The following is a 27,537-nucleotide window of genomic DNA, read 5'->3' as shown; positions in this document are numbered from 1 at the left end:
AGCAGGAAAATAGATACATTTGTCATCTATGCTAGGTTCTACTTAAGGTTTTCTATAGACCACAGAAAATGACAAGTCAAAATGGAATAAGTAAGTGACCTTGAAGTGACTCTTTTAGTTCCTTGAAGAGTAATTTATCTATGCGTGCCCATGCATCCTCATCTTATCTGGGGCAGAGATACAAATCCAGTTTCATGGTTAAATTAGCAGGCAATCCCTCCCATTTGTAAGCCTTAAAGTGGTGCTTACCCGACAAAGGAATCTGATTATGCCAGATCCCCAAGGTTCTTGCCTCAGTGCACAAGGGCTTGATGTGAAGACAACTGACTCAGCAGAGAAAGTTCTGGGCTAGAAAACCAGCATCTGGCCCCCTTTGCTGTGACACCTGTGGTTGCATATGAGTGAGAGAAGTTGAGTTAGATTGCTGGCACACTTTCATTCTGAAACTAGCCTAGAAGCCTAGATTTCACTTTTGCTCCATGAGAGCAAAATGGCATCATCGTCTTCCATTTGACTCCTTCCTCAGCAGTCTCCCCTGTATCTCATAAACCATCTGGACTTTGCTTCTACTTCTGAAAAACCGTCTGACATGTCTGCTTCTGTCCACCTCACTCCTTGTGGAGCCCATTCCATTTTTCCATGGATTATTGAACTAGACGGGATTATTCACCTTATTTCAAGTATGAATCTTCCTTATTCATTGTCTATACTCTGTCTGAATAAACTTTAAAACATTTTTTGAAATATTCCAGCTGTACAAAAAATATATTTGTAGAAAACACTTGTGTACCCAATATCTAGAATGAAAGGGGAAGAAAACAGACACAGTTTCATTTTGCTATCTCTTCTCCGTGTAGTCTCCACTCTTCTTCTCCGGAAATAAACACTCTCCTGAACATGATGTTATTCTCTTCGTTAGAAGAGAATGCTCTTCTAATGACGCAAATCTGGTCATGTTAAGTTTCTGCCTCAGCCATTCAATGTGTTCCCTTTGCCTTTGGGGAAAAAGTCCCGAAACTTTTGCTGTGGCCAGCCTGGCCTCCCACAGTCTGACCCTTGACTGTGGTTCCCTAGCCTCATCACACACCATTCCCCGTGTCCGCACTCTAACCGTGATGGTTAGTGTAATCCTTCAAACATACTGAGCCTTCAATAATTGCTTGTGAATTTGATGGGTACATGAATGACTGTCAGATACTGTGTTGAGACGCAAACATGAAAAAGTTATGGTTCCTGTCCTCTAGGGTCTGTAACAGGTGATAGGAGAGGGGAACAGGCCAGGGATGGATGTGAAAATAAACAATTGTAATTCAGTGTGATAAGACCTATCATAGAAGTCTGAATGAGCACAGAAATGGAACACAAAAGGGTGTAATCAGATCTTCTGGGTTTGGAGAGGATAAAAGAAGCCTTCACAGAAGAGGAGACGTTTAAATTGAAGCTTGAAAGATGAATAGGATTTTTCAGGGCACAGAAAGAGGAAACGTATTTTGGGCAGAAAAAACAGCATGTGAAAATACATAAAACCCGTGGCACTGCGAGAGCTGTGAGTAGCTGGAGCACAGGGTACACATGGGGGAGAGGCGGGAGATAAAGTTCAAGAGCCAGGCTGACCAGAGCAGGAAGGATTTCATATGTCAAGCTGTGGCATTTGGAAATGCAACAGTTCTCGTTCCTGAAACCCAGTTTTTGCTTATATACCAGACACTGTGCTAAGCCTAGCAGCGTATATGAAGATGAGTAAATTGGCCCACCTATGAGTAAAACCTTATTTAATAAGGAGATGAAACAAACCCACAGTGCAATTTTTTTTTTTACCACTTACTCCTCAAATATGTGTCTCTGGAATGACTAGATCTAATGAAATTGGGGTTTTGTGTAGTTTTTTTGGAAAGTCATTGGGCAGTAGCCATGTGTCCGTACATAAGCCAGAGGGTTAGCGTGTCACTCCCACATCTATAACCCACAGTTGTGGTGTGATTGTGTTGAGTGACAAGTCTTCAAAAGCCTTCAGTATGGCAGAGCCTACAGCAGATGGTCATGGCCACCTGAGGGGCTGTGTGACCCATGATTTCAGCCTCCACATTTTGCAGGATGATCCAGGATTAGTGGGGGACCTGTGCCGACCCTGCACCCGAGGTCAGCAGTGAGTAGACGCTCACTGGGGTGAGTTCAGCCCATTGTTGGTAACAACAACAGAGAACCATTTCTTTAGCTTAAGGAGGAGTTATCTTCCTCAACAACATGTAAATACTTGACTAACTTGGAGGGGATAACTCGGTAAAGATTATATACCGTTCACACCGTAGTGCATCATAACCCATTAAATTTTTCTTGAGAGAAGGTTTAAATAGGAAAGAGAGAGCTCTAGTGACATTTAAGTACCTGAGTAGGGTTTCTGACAATGGCAATGTATGAAAAAGGAAATGTTCAAGCCCGAACAAGGAACTCTCATAAATTTCATCTGTTTCCCCGTGCCTCCTGTATCCCAAATTTGTGGAAAGATTAAGACATTATTCATTTTTATTTGAAAAGACTTAAAGGGGCATTACTTCAGCGCTGATGTCTGATTGAATATAGGCTTACCCTGGTTTCACTGAGCTCTGGGCACTTATATGAGGTGCACTATTACGGCTGTGTTATGTCATCCAGGCCAAATGCTAGCTGTAGCCACCTTGGCTGCTCCACTCTCACATTGAATACGAACTGGAGATGAATGTCCAAGGTAAGAATTCCTCCCAGCACGGTGAACCTTTTCATCGTCTGCCTTAGCAGACACAAAATGAAATACAAAAATTTGTCTCTTCAGTTCTGATTAGTCTGAACCAGTTACACAAAAGTACATTTGCGACGAGGTTCTTGCTGCTCTTCCACAGAAGCTAACGTATCAGAAAACCAGGTTATCAATTACAGTATATCTTCCGTGCCTTCCTGCAGTCGCCTTGGAGAAGTGCTTCTTTTCAACCAAAGAAGACGATAGCTTTGCACCCTGAACCTTTTTGGTAGATATAAATGTAAAGGTGTTGAAAAAGCAGTCTAAGAATCTCTTTTATTTTCCCTGGGAGGTGATACAATGTTGCGGCCGCCCTTGGAAGGTCTTTTTCTACTGGTTGTACCAGTTAAACTAGAAGGGGTGGAGCATTGCTCATTAGCTGTCCAGGCTGGTCCCTGCATTGTGGTTCAATTGTCTGCCTTTCCTTTGCTCCATACCCTTTTCTGCCTGTTCCCAGTCAGTATTGTTCTGGTCAAAGGCGCAGTCAGCTGAGAAGTAAATGCACCACTTTTGCGAATAGCATTTCCTACTGCTTTACTTTGGTTGGATAATAAAATGTTAAGGATTTAATTGAAGTAAAAATGTTGCCAAGGAACTGGAAAAATAACGTTCAATGAAGTAGCAAGAGAAGTAAAGAGTTCAGATATCTACAGTTTCATGGCTTGAGAGAAATTTACCTATCTCTCTCTAAGGTGTGTGTGAATTTCCTAGAAGTAGGAAGAATACAAAGGAGAAATAATCGAAATTGTTATTCTTTAGCAGCGACATTCCATCTAAAAGATTTGCAAAATATTTTTTTTCAGTCCTATAAAATCTTTGTGATAATTGTTTTAGTTAGATTCTAAATTGTGTTTCCTTCATGTTCTACAGATTTCACTGTATCATTTAGATATCTATTTTAAAATGAGTTTATTGTTTATGCATTAAAATAATATACAATATATAACCAGTGAAAAAGAAAGAAAAGCCATAATGATTAGAAAGAAAAAATATTCTCATTATTTTCAAATGATATGATTGTCAACATAGAAAAGCCCTCAAAAGTGTACAAATTATTAGAATTAGTTTGGGAGTTGAGCAAGATTGCTGAAAATAAAACCAATACACAAAATCAATTGCATTTCTCAATGCCATCACAAACTGTTGGAAAATATAATTGAAAACAAAGCTTTCAATAATAATAGCTTCAAAGAAGACAAGTAAATTGGAGTAAATCTAAAAATGATGTACAGGACATTTTTGAGAAAATTAATTTAAAAGTAGTGAAAGATATCTAAGAATACCAAAATAATAAAGATCTATACCATATTCACGGGTGGGGGGGACTCAAAATCAAAAGCTGTGAATTCCTCCAAAACTGACTTACAATTTCAATGCAATTTCAGTTAAAATCTAACATGATTGTTTTATTTTCAAGCCTGTGTATATATATCTTGACAAACTAATGCCAAAGTGTATATGGAAGAACAAAGGACCAGGGATAGTCAGCCATTCTTAACGGCAAAGACAGATAGTTCATGGTTGATGGGCTCTTGATATACCAGGTATGAGCGCATAGTAATAAAGCATCGTGACTCTGCACAGGGATAAATAAACTGAACAGTGCATCAGAATAGAGACTCCAGGAGAAGTCACATAGATTATGAACATTAGACTTGATTAAATTGATATTGCAGGTCAGTGAGGATAGGATGAAACTTCCAAAAATTTATAGTAAGCTATCCCTATAGAAGAAACACACCAATTAACCATCTTTTATACCCTTCAAAAAATATGTTAGATGGGGGCCAGCCTGGTGGCGCAGTGGTCAAGTTCGCACCTTCTGCTTCAGCGGCCCGGGGTTCGCCAATTCAGATCCCGAGTGCAGACACGGTGGCACTCAACAAGCCATGCTGTGGTAGGCATCCCACATATATAAAGTAGGGGAAGATGGGCACGGATGTTAGCTCAGGGCCAGTCTGCCTCAGCATAAAGAGGAGGATTGGCAGCAGATGTTAGCTCAGGGCTAATCTTCCTCAAAAAAAAAAAAAAAAATTAGATGGAAGAAAAAAATGTGATGGGTAAATTTATAAAATATTTAGAGAATAATAGAAGAATATATGTATACCATCAGAATAGGAAAGAATATCTTTATAACTTCAGAGTAAGGAAACATTTTAAGAATGAACAAAAAGCACACACCACATGTGATATCTAGAATTTATTTATTTATTTTTTGGAAAAGCTGAAAAAACAAGACCTAGAAATCAAAAAGAAAAGGGCAAAATATTTTCGGGCACTTCACAGAAAAGGAAACTACAATGACAGATGAGCTTCTGAGAAAAATATTGAATTTCATATGTACCTGAAATATGAAGTTAATATTAATTTCAATGTCATTAATCAGTGTAATTGAACAATTTTAATTGAGTAATGTAAATAAGTGCCACAATGCAATATAATTTCACAACTACCAGATTGGCAAAAATTAAAAGTGTGACGATATCAAATTTTGATGTGTATAGTACGAATATGTGTATAGTAATGGTAGGTGTGTCAATTGGTGTAACTACTTAGAAAAACAATTCAGCATTATCTGGTGAGGTTGCACATGTGCATGTCCTGCGATCTGGCCACATAGCTTCTAAGTTTATACATTAGAAAATCTTGTACATATAAGCATATAACAGTACAGGGCATATGTAGAATTTTTTAATGGTAGCGCCATTTGTAAGAGCAAAAAACTGAGACAGTATGAATATCCTCAAGAGTCTAACGGGTAAATTAATTGTAGCATATTCATATAGTGGAATACAATAGAGCAGTGACAAATGAATGAAACACAGCTACATGCACAGTAGGGATGATTCTCTCAGGAATGTAAATTTAAAAAAAATAGGAACTTTCAGAAGAATACTTACAATACAATTCAATTATTTTAAAGTCTAAACATATGCAAAGCTGGTCATCTTTAGGGATGCAAACATAGTGTAAAAACTATAAAGAAAAGGAAAGAGATAATAAACAAAAAATTCTGGGGAGGAAAACAGTGCATTTTGAAGATCATATTTGTGCTTTATTGTATTTTTTCTATCCTGGCTGGTAGATAAACTGATACCTGAGTGCTCATTACTTATTTTTATTCATATATGCATAAGTACATAGTCTTTGCATATATTATGAAGTTTATCGTTTTAAGGTTTATTTTTAAAACTATTAAAATACACGGTCACATATGTGAACAAATAGAAATTGGTTCGACATCACAAAATATCCATATTTGAATGTGTATGAATGTTTGAATGTGTATCTAATAATTTTAGAATCTAAATAGTACTTGCAAAATCTCCTAAGGTCAAAGGAAAATGCTTTGTCAGTATTTTGATCAAAATAAATATATTCAGCCAAATTTTTTCAAAGTAGGATTATAGGAAGCAGAATCTCTAACTTTTGAGTCAGGATATAATTTGTGAGATGTATGGTAATTGTAACCAAATTCTACTTTTTGGCCTCAATGACCATATCACAAATGAATACAAGTAATTCTATACAGTAACTTTACTGGAAGAATATATATTCTAATAACTCCTCCACTGAGTCAACACTAGGAAGAGATGACCTTGAATAAACTTGACTTTTTGGTGGTTGTGGTTGATTTTTTCTTTTCATGTGAGGGAGAAAGTGGGAGAGAAATAGAAGGCTTGGCTGTGGAAAGAAGGTCTTAGGGTTTCTTTCAGTCTCTCACTGCTCTCAGTAATTACAGTGTTTCCTAAGATCGAGTTGATAAATTTTATGTAAGAGTCTGTGAAAATAAATGCATTTTTGAAAAGCTCAATCTAGGTGGTATTAACCAAGATATTGATGGGTCTGTGCATCTGGATCAGCAAAATGGGTGAAACCATGCCTAAAATGCTTTCAGAGGAAGTAATTTGACTGGATTTTATTGTGCTTCAGATTTTAAGATACTTAATATGTGTTTTATGTTGATTGACAAAATCTATGTACTCTAAGATGCTCTCTCTCTCTGTATATATGCACACGTGTGTGTATGTACTATGTATGTATATATAATGTGTGTGCATACATGTATGTGTGTATTTATATACGTGTCTATATGTATACACACATGTATGTTTATAAAAACAAAGCCAATATATAAATTCCTTTCTCTTTTCAAATAGAGTGAGTTTTTCTTTCAGCATCTAGTGTTTTGAGTGTTCAAATTGTAGGGCATATTGAAAGCACAAAGTGCGTGGTGTAATATGAATATACAATTGGATCAATGCTCTTTTGTTATGGTTATTTTCTCCCTCTCACTGACCATGCGTCACCTTAAGGAATGAGACTACTAAAACATCTAAGAAAATGTAGTTACCATCACAATTCTAAGACTGTAAAAGAGAATATGTTTCCCGGAAGTGGGAAATACCAGAGGGCTGAGGCTGACCATAGGACCGCCAAGATCAAGAGCAGACGAGGAGAGGAATCAATGTGGCTGCAGAGGGAGCCTCTGCAGAGCTCTGATTTTAAAAGGATGTCAGAGCAATGCAGATGCTCGATATACATGTGCTGAATGCAGAACTGCAGCTATGTTTGTAGAGCCCTTTTTCACTGATTAATGCACATAACAATGTTGTTTAAAAGGAGTTAGTTTTAGCCTAGCTTTGTAGAAGATATTGCAACTGAAGGAGAGTAAGTGATGATATGAGATCATACAGCTTGTAAAGGATGAAGAACTCAAATATAGGCCTTTCCACTTCACACTGACTCCTCATGGAAAGAAATGCATATGTGTGTGTTTGTGTGTGTTATATGTGTGTACATATATGTGCAGACATGCTATGCTTACATACAGTTTATAGTTTATCTAGCTATCTGAAGCAGTATATATATGACACTAGACTGGATCTATAAGTTCAATGCTAAGGCATTAAAACCCAAACCAGCTGAGGCAACAATTGGGATCTTTTAGTTATCTGGAGAAAAAAGGAAGGAATAGGCCTTGCTTTGGGACTGGTGGTGCAATGCAGATGGCTGCCTTTGAGAAAGCAAAGCTCTTCCACTCCCTTTTAGCTTCTTTCCTGTCTAGATGAATGGTATTTCTCTTGCACTGAAAAGGGAGGGACAATGAAGAGATTGTCAATACATTCAAGGCATTTCATGACCCGACTTGGATGTATTCTGGTAAAAGTCAGGAATGAGATTTCTGTCTCTCCTAGGAATGTCTAAACAAGGTGGGAAAGTATAATTATAATTTCAAAAATGTAGAATGAAATTTGTTCTGTAAACTAGAGACTGGACAGGCTATAATTCTGGGTAAGAATCCAAATGAGGCATTCCCCTGCTATGTAATATTTTTACTTTAAAGTTACCTGATTTTTAAAGTAAGACATGCAGTACTACAGACTATTCAATAAGTACAGTAAGGTCTGATAATGTAGAAAAAAGGCCCCTACCCTAAGCTGGCCTTTACCTTTGGCCATCTTCCTTCCAGGCTGTTTCCGGACATTTTAAAAATGGATTTCACTAACAGTTTTTAAGTCCTTAGAAAAGGGAGGGATAGTTATCATGGTTCCTCATGGCAGATGGGGGGCCCTGGGGAGGAGTGAAAGCCAGAGGGAGGCATGGGCGCCCTCTCTAGAGCAGGACAGGGCCTGGATGGACGCCCAGCTGATAACTGAGAGCTGTCCTAGGTACAAAGGGATTATTTAGGTCCCAGTAGATGGGCAGAAATTCCAATGGGAGCTGATATGCATAGGTCAGGAAGACAAGTAGTTGTCTTCTAGAATGGTGCAGAGTCTAAGATACTAGGTGTGATTCAAGATAGAGGCTTCACAAATATGGGTCAGCATACCCACAAACCAAGGACTGGGAACTAACTCCTACCTATAATTTAGCTGCCACATGTGAGTCCAACATTTAACAACAGGATCCCTGAATTCTCAGTCTGGGAGCATAAATAATTCAAAGCAACCCTCCCCTTCTTTCCCATGTAAGAGTAAGGCTCTTGAACTATTACCTGGATTGGTCTGAATAGAGGGATGAACTTGATTTTCAAGTAAACAAGAGTAGTCCTGTGCCTCCATGAAAAGCTACGTAGTTCCTGCACGACACAACTCCAGGGGGAGCCATTCACTGTCTGCAGTGTGAATGGACCTATCTGGAAATACTAGATAATCAGAAGCATTTGAGGGGGGTGAAAGAGGTGCTGTTTTCAGTGGCTACTAGGAATTAACATGAGTTGTTGAACAAGTTACATTGATGTATTGGAGAAACAAGATGGAGAAAGCAAGAACTATAGGCTAAATTTTTGTTAGTAGTTCAAAATGAAAATGAAAGAAAAAGTTACAGATTTTTGTCTCTCTTTCTTACCTCAACTACACAATTCTGGCTCTTGCTCTTTCATTCTGGAGTTGGAGAGAGGCACTTTATATAGTCCACATAAATTTTTGTATTGGTAATTACATGAATATAATTTGCAACCAATAACCAAGTCATTACTTGTTGCTTTTTTCCCCAGAGGATGGCTTTGTTGTCATTTGCAGTCCCCAAGGATGCCTTAAGCCAATGGAATAAAGGAGTCTATGAGATGTGACATATTTTATAATTTTTACTGTATAAAATATAGCTGGTATATCTTATCTTGACAGCTGGTTGGAATTAGAGAGAGAAAATATTTGGTGATTATTATGGGTTGCTTCCTAGGAGCCAGTGGTTAGTAAGCTACCATGAACTTGAGAAATGCTTCTTTTTCTTTTTTTCTTTAACCACCTTGGACGCATGTACAAACCAATATCCTCACAGTGAACTGCGAGATCTACTAGCAACAATTTTGTCCAGAGGAAGCTTGTTACATGAAACCTGTCATTGTACAGTTGCAGCTGGCAGATAGTTACATTACCAGATAACTTACCACAACTTTTAATTTTCAAATTAGCAATTGCTGCCACATATGGTTTTGTTTAAACGGCTGACTGAATTACAAACAAGTATTTGTCTGAAAGAGGATAGTTTATAGCATATGAGAATGTATTATGATTCATAAAATGGCATTTTGTGCAAAACCTAAGTTGAGTCATGCTCAGATTTCATTTGTTTGTTTCAAGCAAGTTTTCCACCACAAACACTGAGCAACTGACAAAGCAGTAACCACCACCACCTCCCAGTTAAACAACTCAGGTCTTTGTGAACAGACCGTGTATAAGGCTAATGAGGGATCTGTGAGGAATCTGTTCTCTAAATCCCCATGGATAAAAGACCGTAAATTTCAGATCCTTTTGATTTGTGTGTAGGGATCCTAATACACACAACATAAAGGTGACAATAGTGGCAACAACGTTGTCATTTGTATTCTAAAGATAGGGTTTAACTGTAAGTGCTCAAGGCCGTAGAGGCATAGCCATCAGCTCCAGCCTTTCCTCTGGGGTCACAAATATCAAGTGAAGGATGATGAAGTAGAATATTTAATATATAACCCTTTACATATTAAAGTTTTGCAGAGTATTTCACAGGCAATTATAGCCTCTTCGCGCTTCCTTTATTACTATGACACTTCCAATTAAATGAAACAACCATTTGCAACCAATAGGAATTAATATTTTTACAGAACATTTATTCCATCAGAATGAAGGCAAGATATATCAAATGTAGAACTTTGGACAGGAAGGCTTTTTGTTATCTGTTGCCTTGTAGCTGGGTCAGTGGTGTACTTTAACCCAAACTGGAATAATGCAAAGAAACACCTGGCTTACCATTTGAGTCTGAAGCACAATTTTGAAGTCATATAAACATTCTGATGTATGTCTAATCAACTAGGATACGTTAGACAGAAAAAGACTTCAAGAGATAAAGAATAGAGGGAATTTAATTGATTGGTTGTTTTCCACAGATTTTATTTAAACACTGTTTTTAAGTGATCTTCATGTATCAATTCCTTCAACCACTACAACCCAATATTGATGCCATCACTGCCCCATTTAACAGATTAGAAAACTGAGACGCAGAGAGGTCAAGTAACTTAGTCACACAACTAGGAAATAATTTAATTCTAACATTAAATAAATTCTTTGCCAATCTAAGTCCCATTTGGTTGGCTGTAATAGCGGAATCTAATTTAAACTTATTTGTACAATTTACCAATGAAAACAACAGAAGCTGAAGCAATACAATAAAAGCACAGGATTTGAGGGAGCTACAACTCTGCTGTAAGGTATAGGTGTTGGAATTTTCACACAGAAAACAGTTCTTTTCTTCCTCAAACTCCTTAAGTATGAAATCCTCTGAGGGAGAGTATTTCGTTCTGGACACATAATGAATTCTCAAATGTATTGTGAGAGGGTCATGAAATTTGGAATCAGAACACTAATTCTAGCCATGTGGTTTTGGGCAATTTACCCAGCCTTATGACATCCTTCGTTTAATTAATGGAAATAATAATAATAGTACCATCATTTCAAAGTTATTGTAAGGATCCGATGAAGAGAATACATGAAAATGATGTGATCAGTAAAGGCCTGTATTGATATGGGTTAACTTCAGTAATTATCACAATAATATTTGTGGTTGGTAAGTACATCCTTGTGGTTAATAAATACATAATGACTGAGTGGGGTTTGTTCAGGCCAGAACTTACAATGATAGGATCCCCAAATGACTTGATAGCTTCCCAGATTTAACACTAGGTTAGTCAATTGACCAGAGACCTCTACAGAAGGCAGCCCAAAGAGATGCTTCCAGGTGCAAGAGCAAAGCTGCTGATTGAAGCTGAGTTCAGAACTCCATTCTAGGTTTACTGGCAGTTAAGGCAGAAGAGAAGTGCACTGTGTTAGCTATTATTTGAAATTCAAAAAGCAAAACATATTTGCTTCTCTTACTTGGATCATTTAAATGGAGGTGCCTTTCCTGGTACTAAATTATCTGGGTAAAAAACACTTTTTCACAAATCTTATTACTAGAGAGATGAATCTGTTTAAACTAGAAAGACAGAGTGAGCAAAGGGGACATTTTATGATTAGCCCTTCAAATGACTACAAACAAGTTTGAAAAAAACAATAGAAATATGTTGCTTAAATTACCTCGAAATGTGAGAGACCTGGGGCCAGCCAAGTGGAGTAGTAGGTAGGTTCACGCGCTCCACTTCAGTGGCCCTGGGTTCGCAGGTTCAGATCCCGGGTGCAGACATACCCACTGCTCATCAAGCCATGCTGTGGTGGCATCCCACATAAAATAGAGGAAGGTGGGCACAGATGTTAGCTCAGGACCAATCTTTCTCAAGCAAAATGAGGAAGATTGGCAACAGATGTTAGCTCAGGGCCAATCTTCCTCAGCAAAAAACAAAGTGAGAGACCAGAAAAATGAAATAATTTTTCCCCTACTGCAGGACATGCCCAAGACAGCTAAAGAAAAGAAGTAAATGTCTAAATGAGATATCAGTAGCTGCGAGTGCCTTTGAAACTTTGGAGAAGTTTTGTTGCCTAAAAGACTCTAATTTGCATAGCTGGTTCTAATTCAACACCTAATTATAGGTCTCTGCTCTCAGCAGGCCTGCAAGGTTTCTCTCCACTCAACCACCTACTGCTGAAATGATTTTTTTTTGAGGAAGATTAGCCCTAGGCTACCATCCGCCACCAATCCTCCTCTTTTTGCTAAGGAAGACTGGCCCTGAGCAACATCTGTGCCCATCTTCCTCTATTTTGTGTGGGACGCCTGCCACAGCATGGCTTGCCAAGCTGTGCGTAGGTCCGCACCCGGGATTTGAACCGTGAACCCCGGGCCACGGAAGTGGAGCACGCAAACTCAACTGCTGCGCCACCAGGCTGGCCCCTGAAATCATATTTTCAAAGTCTAGGAATGTAAGGAGAACTAAGCAGAGACCATCGCTGCAGTCAAGCGTTGACTTCTTAGATACTAAGAACTCACCTGAGATATTGATAGGCATCAGCTTTCAATATGGCTAAGGGAAACAAACAAGTATTCTCTGAATTAGCAAAATTAAACTCATTTTGCAGAGTAGTGGGGTTTTTGCATCCTTGGATTGTTTTTCACATTGTTGGTGGTGGTGGTCGTAACGCTGGTGGTACGTTAGTAGTAGTGGAAGACGTGTTAGTAGCTGTTTCTTGTTAATAATGGTTGTGGCAATTGTAGTACTCCTAGTAACAGTAATTATAATTTATTTTAATTTTACAAAAATAGAAGAATCACAAATTGTAATTATCGCTTTTAAATATTAACAAGTTCTTCCATATTTTTACTTACTTCTTTGGGAACAATTTGCGGTTTCACCTTTGAAATGTGAGAAATTGTAATTCCGGAAAACTTTTTCCTGATGAAAGAAAGCAGCATTTTAATGATTCCCATGATCTGAAAATTGGTTTATAGAGAGTGGAGAATACCTTTTTGCCAAACCTATGTAGGAACATTCAGGACAAATATATACATCTTATTTATTTTAAATACTAACAGTAAGAATTAAGTATCTGAAATCATCTATGGTTGTGCATTTTGTAACTCTGTTTTTCTAGGATTTGCTGCAACTTTTCTTACACAGTTGTTTTAGAGAATGAATTGTGTATTGATTTTAAATTATCTTACTGCCTTGAATTACTGCCTTCTTTATTCTTCAAATCAAGCAAAGTTTCTTCTATTAGTACGTGGCGTATATAGAGTTAGGGAAGTTCCTGTAAAGCTGCTGACCCTGAAAGGACATTTTGAGTATAATTCAATCTTTTCCTTAAAAGATCATAGTTATAGAATTTTTGTATCCATTTTAATGGTGAAATTATAAAGGCATACTGGTGAGGAGAGGAGAAAAAAATAAATCATAGATCCTGAACAATAGTTACTCTTCATCTTTACAATTTTACAATGTGATATTGGACTTTGCATATTAAGAGCATGGCTTTGAAAATCTACGAGGAAATCAAATAAAAGCAATGACTGTGTCATCCTATCGTAATAATTCTTAGTACACTTGAGCTATGTGAATTTGCAAATGAACAACGTTCTGCTCAAGACATAGGGAATTTATTTGAAAGATATTGCTCAGCAAATGAGAAACAAAGAGCAACTCATGATTAAAACACATGCTTAAGATTTTACTAGTTACAAAGATATATATATAATTTTTTTTTTTTTTTTTTTTTTTTGCTGAGGAAGATTCACCCTGAGCTAACGTCTCTTGCCAATCCTCCTCTCTTTTTTTTTTTCGTTTGAGGAAGATTAGCCCTGAGCTAACATCTGGGCCAGTCTTCCTCTATTTCATATGTGAGAGACCACTACAGCATGGCTGCTCAGTGGAGTAGGTCCGTACCCAGGATCCAAACCCATAAACCTGGGCCGCTGAAGCAGAGTATGTGGAACTTTAACCACTGGGCTGTGGGGCCACAGGGCTGGGCCCGTTAAAAGTATATTTTTAAGATGAATAGCTAGAATTCTATTATGCCTTTGTTGAAAAATGCAAAGGAAGTCAAAGGAAAGAGGACATTGCTAGAAAGAAATTAATTTCAAAGTAAATAACTATAGATTTAATTCTCCAATAATTTACCTAGAAATTACAACTGAGAATTTGAAACAATAAAGGCCACAATAAGCTAATGAAAGCTTTATTTAAACATGAAGTGAGACAACAAAAGTTCTAACACTTTTAGAGATTTAATTTTGTGTTCTTAAAAATCTTGCTTGTTTTATTTTATTAATTTTTATGCAAATAGAAAAATGATCTAGAATAACCCCAGATGTCTAGTTAATTTATGATTGGCTAAACATTACGATTGCATTGTCACAAATAATTTGCTTTGGATTTTATTTTGTAATATTTCATGTATGTGTGTGCATGCACAAGCACACACTCATTTGCATACACATTCTTAATTGTGCATTTCTTAGATTAATATTAAAATTAGTTAGCATTCCCTGAGCAGACTCTCCTTCCAGGCAGCTAAAGACCTTGGAGGCAAGAAGCCAGTATAGGATTAACAATTTGTCATGGATAATCCACAAAGTAAATAAACCCAGTGTGAATAATTGAAAGTGGATAGGGTTGTAACATAGGAGCTATTGAAGGTTAGTTCAAGACAGAGTTCTCCATAGTAAATTCCCTCTCGTCCAACTGCTAGAATAGGCTGGCATTGATAACTCTCCAAATAGAGAGTCATTTGTGCATTATCAATGTTTTACCGTCTTATCTACAAACATATAATCGTTATCTACTTGGTAGGGTGCTAGGATCATAAAGATTTGAGCAATCTGAGAAGTGTACAAGTTTTTCCATGGGTGTTTAGAGTCCTTTCAACTTTGAAAAAAAGGCCCAAAACATTTTCTGCATTTTAGTGTGAAAGATATCCATGTGGGGTTTCTAAAATGTCCTAAGCTTAGATTGCAGTTTAAGAAAATGCAATTCAACATCAAGAAAAGGCATTCATTTGTAAAAAGGTCTTGCATGTTTGGCTAGTGTTAAAATAACAAGGGATTCATAATGGCAAATTCAATGTTTGAATTACTTATAGTACAAAATTAGCCTTTTCAGCCTAATAATCTCTTCCAGATAACAGTCACTTTTCCCACAATCAAAATTGTACGTTATAAATTTATGGTTTACAAGTTACCAAATCATATGAGAATTTGTTACCCAATTATTGTTCATCAGACATTAAGACATTATGTTCCCTTTTTTTTAGTTACTATGATATTTTGTTTTCAAAATATGACTGCAATTGAGTTGAAGATATTTTAATTAAAATTTTACCTGGGTTTTTTCTTAATATATTTCCTATTTTTCTAATTCTAGGTTTCATATACACTGGAGAAGTTGTACATCGAATGCTAACAGCCACACAGTACATAGCACCTTTAATGGCAAATTTTGATCCCAGTGTATCCAGAAATTCAACAGTCAGATATTTTGATAATGGTATGTATTTGTTAGCCTTTTTTTTCACTAAATGTATACTTTTTAATATCTAGCAACAGACTGATATTAATATTTTTGTAATCTTGGTGGGTTTTTTGGTAGAAGGACTTATAAACTTCTTGATGCAAATGCTCTGAGATGACAAATGTTATCCTTTAACGTTAATATGTGGAGTAAAAGTATATGGTCAAATGCCGCTCATTCGTTCATTCATTTGTTCAACAAATGTTTATTAACATCTATTAGGTACTATAATAAATGAGTTGTTGTAAATGACACCTGAACAAAGCACATTTATTTGATGCTATTTGCAATAAGTCCTTCCTATTAAAAAAACTAAATAGGGATAATTTTTTATTCTGATCTTCAAGTAGAGGCAAGTGGCATAGTATATTGATATTAAATTTCCCAACCTTATGAATTACATGTACCATAAGAACACACCTTTTAAAAATATAAGTTGGTGGATAGTTAAAATACACAAGAAAATTAAGTTTTCCTGACTTTAAAGTATGAAATAGAGCCTATTACGGTTGATCAAGTATAGTGACAAAAATCTATCGCTACCATTTCTTTTGGAGACATATAAAATAGTCAGAGGAAACCTAGAATACATCACTAAGTGCTATTAAAATCTAACTAAGAAATTCAAAGTCTTTAAGACACAAATGTATTTTCATGTCTATATCTTATTGAAGCCTGTAACACTGTGAGAAAGAAATTATGGAAAAGAAGAGTTTGTTTTGGAAAACTTAAAGATAGAAATTTCTATACTCTTTATAATACAAAAATAATATTTATTTGCCCAAATGACAGTTTATCTTATAAAATAATGGAAGCATTTGGTGTAAATAAAGTTATTTCTACTTTTGTCTTAATGATCAAGGAAGAAATTTACTAGTGGGTAGAACAGATTTAACGGTAGCAGTAGCTTTGGGGAAATGATCATTTTGTTAAAAACAATCTTCTGAACAAAATGGTGAAACCGTTTTACAGGTGAAAATAGCAAAGGAAGAAGGAAACTAAACATATTTGCATATACACTCTGAGAAATCCATTTCAAACAATTTGAGTAATACCAAAATGTGTTCCAATATTAAGTAACTCTGAATGTTAGCCATGATAACTATTTCCCCCTATTATTTTAAGAATATTATATGCTATCCTCCCTCTTTTAAAAAATTAATGAGGTGCTAACGCCCAAGGATGTACACGTAGGTTGTAAGTATGCTTAAGGCAGAACTACAGGTGGAAACTTACCTGAAGTTTATTCCACGACCTCCCAGACAGAATCACCTTAGTAAATAGGAAATTATTTGATGAAAGGTGATTATTTTCCAAGTTCTGTCACTTACCAGATGATGTTGGAGCCATTCACTCATGGGCACTGGATTCTGATGACCAAGTTTTTATACCATTAGCATCAGAATCATAAAGCATATTAAATGTCTCTCCCTCCTTACACTCTGTCACACACCATATTCCCAGATAGCTCTTAATATTTAAATGTTACTTTCATCTGAATGACTTTTAAAAATTAATGTATGCTACTCCAGCTGGAAACTAAGTTCTTTGCAAACAAGGACTGTGACGATAAGAATTTTATCTTCAGTACCTGGCACAGGAACTCAATACACAGTAGGCCCTCCATAATTATTCAATGAATGAATAAATGAAAAAAATTAAATATATAAGTTTTTAATTCTGTGAATTGTAAAAGTATTGATACTCAAGAATTAATGTATTTTACGTTATTGATATGTTTTCTCTATAATGACCAATGGGAATATTGAGTTCTTACAATATGCTAATGAAAGCTGAGTAATTTCTCGTGTTTTATTAAATGAATGAAGCACTTTTGAATATTACAAGGCTTTCCACAAAGACCTTTTATATGATAGCAACTTCCTGAAATATTTCCAACTTTGATTGGCTAGGGTCATTGAAGGAATATTTAAGGATGGGAAACAACGTTTTCGGAGAACAAAACTTCTCTAGAGGAGAGAACAGCAGTTTAGAAAATTTCTTCAAGGATAATATTTCTTTAAGTATTTAAGCACTAGATTTTAAAAATAAGATTATGCTTCCAAGTGTTACAGGCAGCCTAGAGGATTACTGAAGTCTGAGTGAGTCATAGAATATTAATGCACAAAAACTAGAAAAGTTGTAAAAATAAACCCTTTACTAGAGAAATCATTTGATGGCTCATAAATAGCAAATTATAAAGTATAATGCTTGCTAATGATCAGAAACATGATTGAGCATAGAATCAGAAAATTTGGAGTTGATAGTGACCTGAAATGGCACTGAAAGTTCATCCCACTTGCCTGTTTTTATTTTGGAAATGAAAAATTGGCATCCATTACTGATCGTTTGATTTCTGGTTAAATAAACACGCTAGGGATGTTCAGTTCCAACTGCTCAATTCCAATAAGCGCACAGCATGGTGTGGTAACTCATGTGGTCTGGTAGACGAGCTTAAATAACAACTTCAGCTCTGACAGAAGGAACACTGCCATTAGATTTTGTGCCCATCATGAAAGAAACAGTGTAGGATTGTCAGTCATGAACCAGCAGATAGACCACGCTAACTCAGCTCTTTAGAGATGTGAATTCCATTCTTCCGCTCATGGTTTTCTCTTAGGAGTGTATTTTCCTACATTATAGTTGTCCAAGGAAAGTGCCTTCCTGGTCTGTTTACCTAATTGCTCCCCATGTTGGGCACTACCTAGAGAGTAATATAAGAGGCTGCTTAGAGAGGTAGATTTTAACTCGCAAACCCACTTCAACTAACCTGCATACCATAAAGTTTTAGATTTCAGCAACTTTTAATTTTTAACTTAGTACTATATAGAACCATTTAAATAAAAAATGTCGAGGGATCTATGCTCCTACATAATATAAAACTTATTTGCAGAACTTAGTGTTATTTTCAAAAGCCTGCTACTAACAATCTATTAAGAATATCTTCATCAGAATTTGCATTCAAAACATTTAATTACTCAATTTATCTAGACCTCTCTTTTGCACAAAGAATTTGAGATAAATATTTTCTTGTATTTCATGCAGAAATCTCTAGAAGGCAAGAATTATTCCTCCCATGTTGGAGAAGAAACAGATTCATGCAGGTTAATTGTGTCCAAGGTCACGCAGAAAGTATTAGAGACAGGACACATGGCTTGGTCTTCTTCCCTCTAATTCAATGTTTTCTCTGCACCGCCAAAATGTCTAATAGAAATTAGGGAATAAAGAAGAGAACAGAGCTTTAGGGTTTTGGACACGTGAAGGAAAATGAAGCTGTTGTTAAGAGGCCTTTCATGACCAGAAAACCCCTCTACTTCTATTATTATGTGAAGTTTTTTGGCTGTTATTATCCTTTTGCTTTTCCCAATCTTAAAAAAATGGTACTAGAGATAGAAAAATGCACATGGAAGGAGGACACCTGGGTTTTCCCTTAGAACAAGGGTATGTGTTGAGTGTTTCCTGTGATTAAAAGTACCAAGGTAGAATTTAAAAACAAATTTTTTTACTTCTAAAGTTTTATCTTAAAAAATATAAATTTCTCTATTTAAAATATACAGCATGATAATTTGATATATGTATACATTGTAAAAGGATTCCCCCCTTAGAGTTAATGCATCTATCACCTCACATAGTTACCTTTTCCCTTTTTTTCCTTTTTTCTTTTTTTGAGGAAGATTAGCCCTGAGCTAACATCCGCCACCAATCCTCCTCTCTTTGCTGAGGAAGATTGGCCCTGAGCTAACATCCGTGCCCATCTTCCTCTTTTTTATACGTGAGATGCCTGCCACAGCATGGCTTGATAAGTGGTGTGTAGGTCCTTTCCCAGGATCCGAACTGGCAAACGTTGACCAGCAAAGCAGAGCACCCGAACTTAACCATTGCTCTACTGAGCTGTCCCCTACCTTTTTCTTTTTTTCATCAGAACACAAGTTTCACTCTGAGCAATTTTCAATTATACAATACAGTATTAGAAACCAGTCACCATGTTGTACATTAGACCCTCAGACCTTATTCATTCTATAAATGAAAGATGGTTTCTTTTACCAGCCTCTCCCTATGTTCCCCACCCCCAGGCCCTGGCTACCACCATTTTAAAATCCATTTCTATGAGTTCAACTTTTTTGTTTTGTTTTGTTTTGTTTTGTTTTTGGAGTCACATATAAGTGATACCATGCAGTTTTCTCTGTCTGGCTTATTTCACTTAGCATAATGCCCTCCAGATTCTTCCATGTTGTCACAAAGGCAGGGTTTCATTCTTTTTTAAGTCTGAATAATATGCCATTGTGTATATATACCACATCTTCCTTATCTATTCCTCCGTAAACAGACACAAGTTGTTTTCCATATGTTGACTATTGTGAATAATGCTGCAATGAACGTAGGAGTGCAGATATATCTTTGGGGTAGCGTTTTTGTTTCCTTTACATTTATACCCAGAAATGGAATTACTGGATTATACGGGAGTTCTATTTTTAATCTCTTGAGGAACCTCCACACTGTTTTCCATAGTGGCTGTAGCAGTTTACATTTCCGCCAGCAGACTGCAAGGGTTCCCTTTTCTCCACATCCTAACCAGTATTTGCTATGTCTTGTCTTTTTTCATAATAGACATCCTAACAGGTGTTAGGTGATAACTCATTGTGCTTTTGATTTGCCTTTGCCTGATGGTTGGTGCTGTTGAGCACCTTTTCATGTACCTGTTGGCCATTTCTATGTCTTTGGGAAAAATAGCTATTTAGATCCTTTCCCATTTTTTAATTGGGTTATTTGGGTTTTCTGTTGAGTTGTATGGAAACTATTCCTTGTATATTTTGTATATTAACCTTTTATCAGATATGTGGTTGGCAAATATTTTCTCGCATTCCATAAGCTGCCTTTTCATTTTGTTGATGGTTTCCTTTGCTGTGCATAAGTTTTTTAGTTTGATGTAGCCTCACTTTTTTTTTATTTTTTTTTTTGCATTTGTTGCCTTTGCTTTTGGTGTCAAATTATTCAATAAATCCTTACCAAGACCAACGTCAAGAAGCTTGCACTCTACATTTTCTTTTAGGAGTTGTATGGTATCAAGTCTTACATTCAAGTCTTTAGTCCATTTTGAGTTGACCTTTTGTTTATGGTGTGAGATAGAGGTCCAGTTTCATTCTTTTGCATGTGGCTATTAAGTTTTCCCAACATGATTCATTGAAGAAACTGTACTTTCCCCATTACATATTCCTGACTCCTTTATTTAAAATTAATTGACCCTATATGAATGGGTTTATTTCTGGGCTCTCTATTCTGTTCCATTGATCAATGTGTCCCTTTTTATGCCAAATCCATATTGTTTTGATTACTTTAGTTTTGCAATATACTTTGAAATCAGAAAGTATGGTGCATCAAGCTTTGTTCTTCCTCGAGATTGCTTGGCTAACTGGGGACTTTGTGGTTTCACATAAATTTTAGAATTTTTGTTTATTTCTGTGAAGAATTCTATTGGAATTTTTGTGCAGGTTGCATTGAATCTGATTGCTTTGGGTGGTGTGACATATTAACAATGTTAATTCTTCCAGTCCATGAACATGGAATATTTTTCCATTATTTGTGTCTTCTTCAATTTCTATCATCAATGTTTTCCATTTCCCAATGCACTAGTCTTTCATTTCTTTGTTTAAATTTATCCCTAAGTATTTTATTGTTTTTAATGCTGTTATAAATGGGATTTTAAAAAAATTTCTCTTCCTAATAGTTGTTCTACGGTTCTATAGAAAAAGAACTGATTTTTGTATATTGATTCTGTATCCTACAATTTTACAAATTTGCTTATTAGTTCTAATATTAGTTCTAATTTTTTGATGGAGTCTTTAGGATTTTCTCTATATAATGTCATGTCATCTGCAAACAGAGACAATTTTACTTCTTTTCCAATTTGGATGCCTTTTATCTTTTTCTTATTGTCTAATTGCTTTGGCTAGGACTTTGTGTTTTTTCTAATCTTAGAGGAAAAGATTTCTGCTTTTCACTCTTAAGTGTGATGTTAGCTGTGGGTTTGTCATATCTGAACTTTATTTTGTTGTATTACATTCCATCTATACTGAATTGCTAAGAGTTTTTATCATGAAAAGATGTTGAATTTTATCAAATACTTTTTCTACATCTATTTAAATGATCCTATGATTTTTATCCTTCATTTCATTAATGTGGTGTATCACATTGATTGATTTGTGTATATTAAGCCATTCTTGCTTTCTAGGGATAAATCCAGCTTGATCATGGTGCCTGAGCCTTTCAATGTACTGTTACGTTTGGTTTGCTAATGTTTTGTTTAGGATTTTTGCATCTATGCTCATCAGCAATATTGATCTGTAGGTTTCTTCTCTTGTAGTGTCTTCATCTGGCTTTGGTATCAGGTTAATGTTGGCCTTGAAAATCACTTTGGATGTGTTCTCTCTTTTCTTTTTTGCACTAATTTGATAAGGATTGATATTAATTCTTCTTTAAATGTTTGGTAGAATTCCCCAGTGAAGCCATTTGCTCCTGGACTTCTCCTTTTTGAGAGTTTTCTAATTACTGACTCAATTTCCTTTCTAGTAACTGGTCTGTTCAGATTTTCTATTTGTTCATAATTCATTATTGATTGGTGTTATGTTTCTAGGAATTTATCCATTTCTTCTAGGTTGCCCAATTTGTTGGCGTATAATTTTCATACTAGTTTCTCATCCTTAGTATTCCTGTGTTATCAGTTTTAGCATCTCCTCTTTCATTTCTGATTTCATTTGAGTCTTTTCTCTTTTTTCTTAGTCTAGCTAAAGTTTTGTCAACTTTTTTATCTTTAAAAAACAACAGCTCAGTTTCATTATCCTTTTCTATTGACTTTTTAGTCTCCATTTTATTTATTTCTACTCTGATCTTTGTTATTTCCTTTCTTCTACTAACTTTTCGTTTGGTTTCTTCTTTTTCTAGTTTGTTGAGGGGTAAAGTTAGATTGGTTAGGTTTTTTTTTTTTTTTGGAGATTTTTGTTTTGTCTTAATGTAGGCATTTATCATTATAAACTTCCCTCCTAGGACTGCTTTTTCTGCATCCCGTAAGTTTTAACGTTGTGTTGCCATTTTCATTTGTCTCAAGATAGGTTTAGATTTTCTTTTTGATTTCTTCTTTGACCCATTGGTTGTTCAGTAGGATATTTTTCAATCTCTACATATTTATGAACTTTCCAGTTTCCTTCTGCTATTAATTTCTAGTTTCATACGATTTTGTTCAGCCAAGATGTTTGATATGATTTCAGTCTTCTTAAATTTGTTAAGACTTGTCTTGTAGCCTAACACGTGATCTATTCTGGAGAATGTTCCATGTGTGCTTGAGTAGAATGTGTATTCTGCTGCTTTGGGATGAACCATGTAGTTTAAGTCCAGTATTTCCTTTTTGATTTTCTGTCTAGATGATTGGGAGATGGGCATTTGTGCCTGCCCCCTCTCTGCTGAGTCCTGTGGAGATAGCCATGGCAAGTGTTCATGGGCATGCCTGTTAATTGCTTATTTATCTACTGCAGTCCTGTGGGACTCGTGAATGCAAATCCCATTGTCTATCAGAGCTAGGTGATCTGGAGGTCTGTCCCTAAGGTGGCAAACACAAAAGCTGGACCTCAGACTTTTGTGCAAGCTCCTTCCGAAGAGATGCTGGTGACCTGTTTTATTTATTGGAGTAAGCCAAAGAAAGAAGGTGGTGGAAGCGCCCACTGGCTCTTTTGGGCTCCAGGGAGGATCACAGTCAGCACCTAGATGTATGCAGTTTCATTGTGGGTATTTTCTCAGTCACCTGATGTATAGCAGTCACTCAGCTAGTTTCCGGATTTCTCACAGAAGAAAATTCTTTGGTTGTAGCTGTACATTAGGCGTGTTCATGGGAGGAGGCAAATTCAGGAGCCCCCATGCCCTGATCTTAGTCAAAAGCTCTCAGCATTAAGTCACACCCCAAAACACAGTAAAGACAGTATTCTGTTCTACGTCAATCATGTGGTACAGGAATTAGTTCAGGAAGAAATGCTTACGGCAAGATATGTGGGAAGGGGTATGGAGTTTCCACACCCTCTCTGAACATACTACTTTCTCAGCACCTCCGAACTGTCATTAACCCAGAAGCTGTCCATCATAAAATCTTGGTTTTTTTCTTTCATACTCAGATATTTACTGATCTGGGAGGTAAGTTTTGCTCTTTTGGTTCTGTGAGTTTCATTTTCTGTACAACATTTTTTGGCAACAAGATTTTTAAGCTAAGCAAAAGCTGCTCATTTGTTTTCTTTTCAAAAAATAGAGAATAAACACTGTCAGTTAAAACAAAATATGAATTCTCATTGGTGGCTCTTATACTGTGTTCCAATGTATATTTCATGTTAATAGCTTTATAATAAACACTGGCAGGTTGACTCATTGGAATATGAGATATAGCACTGAAGATTCATCTCAGTGTATTTCAAGGGGGCTTCAGAAATTTTAGCCTGGGGCCCTGTAAGCTACCTTGCAGCCTCTTTAAAGGAATACAACAAAGACAGAAATGCAGGCATTGTGAATCAAAGAAGAAAATTCCCATTAATGTTAAAGGAATTTCTTCAGCGTGGAAGAGTATAATTGTATGTATGAAAAAGACATTTTCAGGTCTTTTATAAGTGATTATAGCTTTCCTGGATGTGTTCCTTTCACTTTCAGCATTTGTCAAATGTATTTGAAGTTCATTCAATCCACTTGGGCTGCATTTTGAAAGAGGCTCAGAGAAATTTAAGCAGACAGTGCCCATTAACGTTAATGGACTTCCTAAGGCAAAATTTCCCCTTACTGGGCTCAATGTTAACCTCAGTATGAGGTTAGAATTTACTAAATATTTAGAGAATACTCAATTCTTTAAAAATATCCCGAATGCTATTTCAATAACAGGATTCAAACCATGTAAAATTCAAATAGCGCAACTACAAGATTTGAAGGCTAGATCCATACTTTTGTGAAGACTCCCACTAGAATTCATTGATATGTTTTTCTCATTGCATTTCTTCTGTTCTAATGGTGTTTATAGGCACAGCACTTGTTGTCCAGTGGGACCATGTACATCTGCAGGATAATTACAACCTGGGAAGCTTCACATTCCAGGCAACCCTCCTCATAGATGGACGCATCATCTTTGGATACAAAGAAGTAAGTAATGTATTGATGATTTCCTTCCCCTTTGACCTTGACCTCTATCTAGCTTTTCCTCCAAGTTTTAAGAAAGGGATATTTTATAGAAATGAACCTCAGATCATTTTCTCACTTCTTGATTTCTTTGCTTCATAAAAAAATACGTTTTTTTAAATCTACTGTGTGGCACCGATTGTTAATTCTTTAGGTTTTATCTTGTTTTGTTTTCTGATATCATTGCTATTATAACCCAGGAATTTCATAAAATTATTGAATAATTATATTCTAGTGGTGTTATAATGATATATATCTAAGAAAACATATTTCCAATTTGGAAGAATTTCTTCTCATCTACATCTGATTGTTTATATTTATATTTTTTGTTTTGCCTTGTCAATTTCTGTGACTTTTTTGGTTCTAATTCTAAAAGAATTAGTAGACATGAAAACTTGTGTGACTTAATGACCCAATACTTAAAGCGTTCCAGGACAGCTGAGTCCACAATCCCTTTGGCCGATGCTTATTGCAACCTGATAAGAAAGATTAATTAGAGATCTAAGTGACAGAAAGAATAAAGGAACTTAAACTTATGGTTTGTTTCATTTTACCAAATTGACAAAGTAAAGAATGGAAATTTGCTAAATAGTAGCCTTAAATTTACAGAATATCTAAATTAGAATAATAGCATGTTTGGTTCAAAACTCTATTGACAATGTCATTAAGCTCTATTAGACAACCTAAACTTTGGGGGAAGAAAACAAAGAATATAGGAATAAGGTTCCAAGAACAGCAGATGTGATGTTTTAGGCAATAGCTAGGCATGAGAGAAATTCTGACAATATGAATTGATAGTGGGCATTATTAACCTATGGATTAATGGGTATTTATAATAATGCAGACTCAGTATTTTATTTTCAACTGAAGGGTTATTTTCTCTTTGGAAATGAATCTTCAGCTGTTAAAAAGATGCTGACAATTTTAGAAATTTTCCCTTTGGTCAAGTCTTCTGAAGTCTATCTTTTTTATAAAGTGAGGGATATTTATATTTCCATTAAATAGGCCAACTTTTGGAAATCTCATAACCATGTTAAATGTTCCCACTCCTTTGAAGAATTCTTCTGTAGAATTAATCATTTACTTGGGGTGATAATATAAATAGAATATAATGTAAGGTCTGTTCTATTTGGTGCTTCTTCATCCAGAGCTATATTTTTATATCATTGCCTACCATATTCTCGGAGCACACTCTCTGGAAGCTGAGAGAATGTCGCTCAAAGGGACTCAGCCGTTTCAAGTTTTCATTATAATCTGATGTGTTGCTGGGGCTGCAGAGTGACATTATGGAATGTTAGTTTTCAACAGTTTTAACCAACAGTGGTAAAGTTTCTGGAAAGATGTAGGGTCAGTGAGTGTAGAGTCTTAAATCTCACTAACTGTAGGCTTTGTCAAAACAGAAGTTTGTGTTCTTATTGTGGTCTCTCTCTCTAGTCCTTACTGTAAAAATTGTCATTTTCATTTATACTGTTCTCAATGGTATCTCACATTGCAGAGTAACAGTTTATTTTTCCTATTCTCTCTTTGTAGTGGGTTTGGTATTTTTAAATGTTTTCTTCTTTTTTTAATTTTAATAAAGAAAAAATTTTCCATTATGATTTTCTTGTTTTGTTATGGGGAATAAGCTGATGGGCAATTTTAACACTTTCTTCACATTCCCAGACTGTTGTCCTATTGAACATCAGGCCTTCTGAACTCAGAGTTCTAGAGAAGTCACTACTTTATTATTTGCCTTACTGTCCTTTCTCTGTCCTGATTAGAAAGCAGTTTCTAAAAAATTTTCCATCCTACTTTTTTTATTTCTAATACTTATCATTCATTTTATTTGCTGAGGCAAATTTCTATTTGCAAAATTTTCCACGATAGGGGTCCTCTGCAATTGGGGTGAGAGCTAGATGCTCCTGGCACTTCTAGAAAAATATTTATAATCACGATAGCATACAATGGTTGTTTGCATAATTTATTATCCCTGACAAAATGCTTTCACACACTTTATACTTTTCAATTCTTCAACAATATCTCATATTTTAATATTGTTAGCCTTTCACAAAGGTGCTGCCACCTAGAAGCTATGGAATAAATGTGTGTGGCTTAATTATGGAATTAAATCACACAAAATTATCTTGATTTTATAGTAAGAAAACTGAGTCAGAAAGGTTAAATTACATGCTGGAGGTCACAGGTCATCTTAATTTGGTGATCCCAAGATACCTCAACATTTTTTTCTTTCCCAAGGAGATTACGTATAACAATTTACAAATCTATTTCTTTCTTTCCCAAGGAGATTACGTATAACAATTTACAAATCTATTTCCTATTTGTTTTTTCAATAAATCCTTGTTAATGTGTGGTATTTAGTAATCTTTTTATCTGACTCCAATATATTATACAATTACAATCCCACAAAGTCAGGAGAAGTATTTCTAGTTAAGTTATAGAGCTAATGAAATCATAAGAACCTAAGAATATAAGGAGTATAATTTTATGTTCCTGTCCAGATTAAATGTACAGAACCAAAATTATAGACGGGGGGCCGGCTCCGTGGCGGAGTGGTTAAGTTCGCGCGCTCTGCTGCAGCGGCCCAGGCTTTCGCTGGTTCGGATGCTGGGCGCGGACATGGCACCGCTCGTCACGTTGAGGCGGCGTCCCACATCCCACA

The 27,537-nt window shown here is 36.0% G+C and overlaps 1 protein-coding gene across 2 annotated transcripts in view; it reads left to right on the top strand.

Annotated features, from left to right (window-relative positions):
• Nucleotides 1-27,537, top strand: part of PLXDC2 (plexin domain containing 2) — a 406,735-nt gene that overhangs the window by 257,020 nt on the left and 122,178 nt on the right. For both annotated transcript variants that reach the window (XM_070501269.1, XM_014846019.3), the window contains exons 6-7: nt 15,537-15,659; nt 24,724-24,842. In XM_070501269.1, the coding sequence (XP_070357370.1) occupies nt 15,537-15,659; nt 24,724-24,842 (242 nt within the window). The remainder of the gene's footprint in view (nt 1-15,536; nt 15,660-24,723; nt 24,843-27,537) is intronic.

The sequence above is a fragment of the Equus asinus genome, chromosome 29 (genome assembly GCF_041296235.1).
Source record: "Equus asinus isolate D_3611 breed Donkey chromosome 29, EquAss-T2T_v2, whole genome shotgun sequence".
NCBI lineage: Eukaryota > Metazoa > Chordata > Mammalia > Perissodactyla > Equidae > Equus > Equus asinus.
The sequence above is the reverse complement of the archived record's forward strand: the minus strand, read 5'-3'. Positions and strand labels throughout refer to the sequence as shown.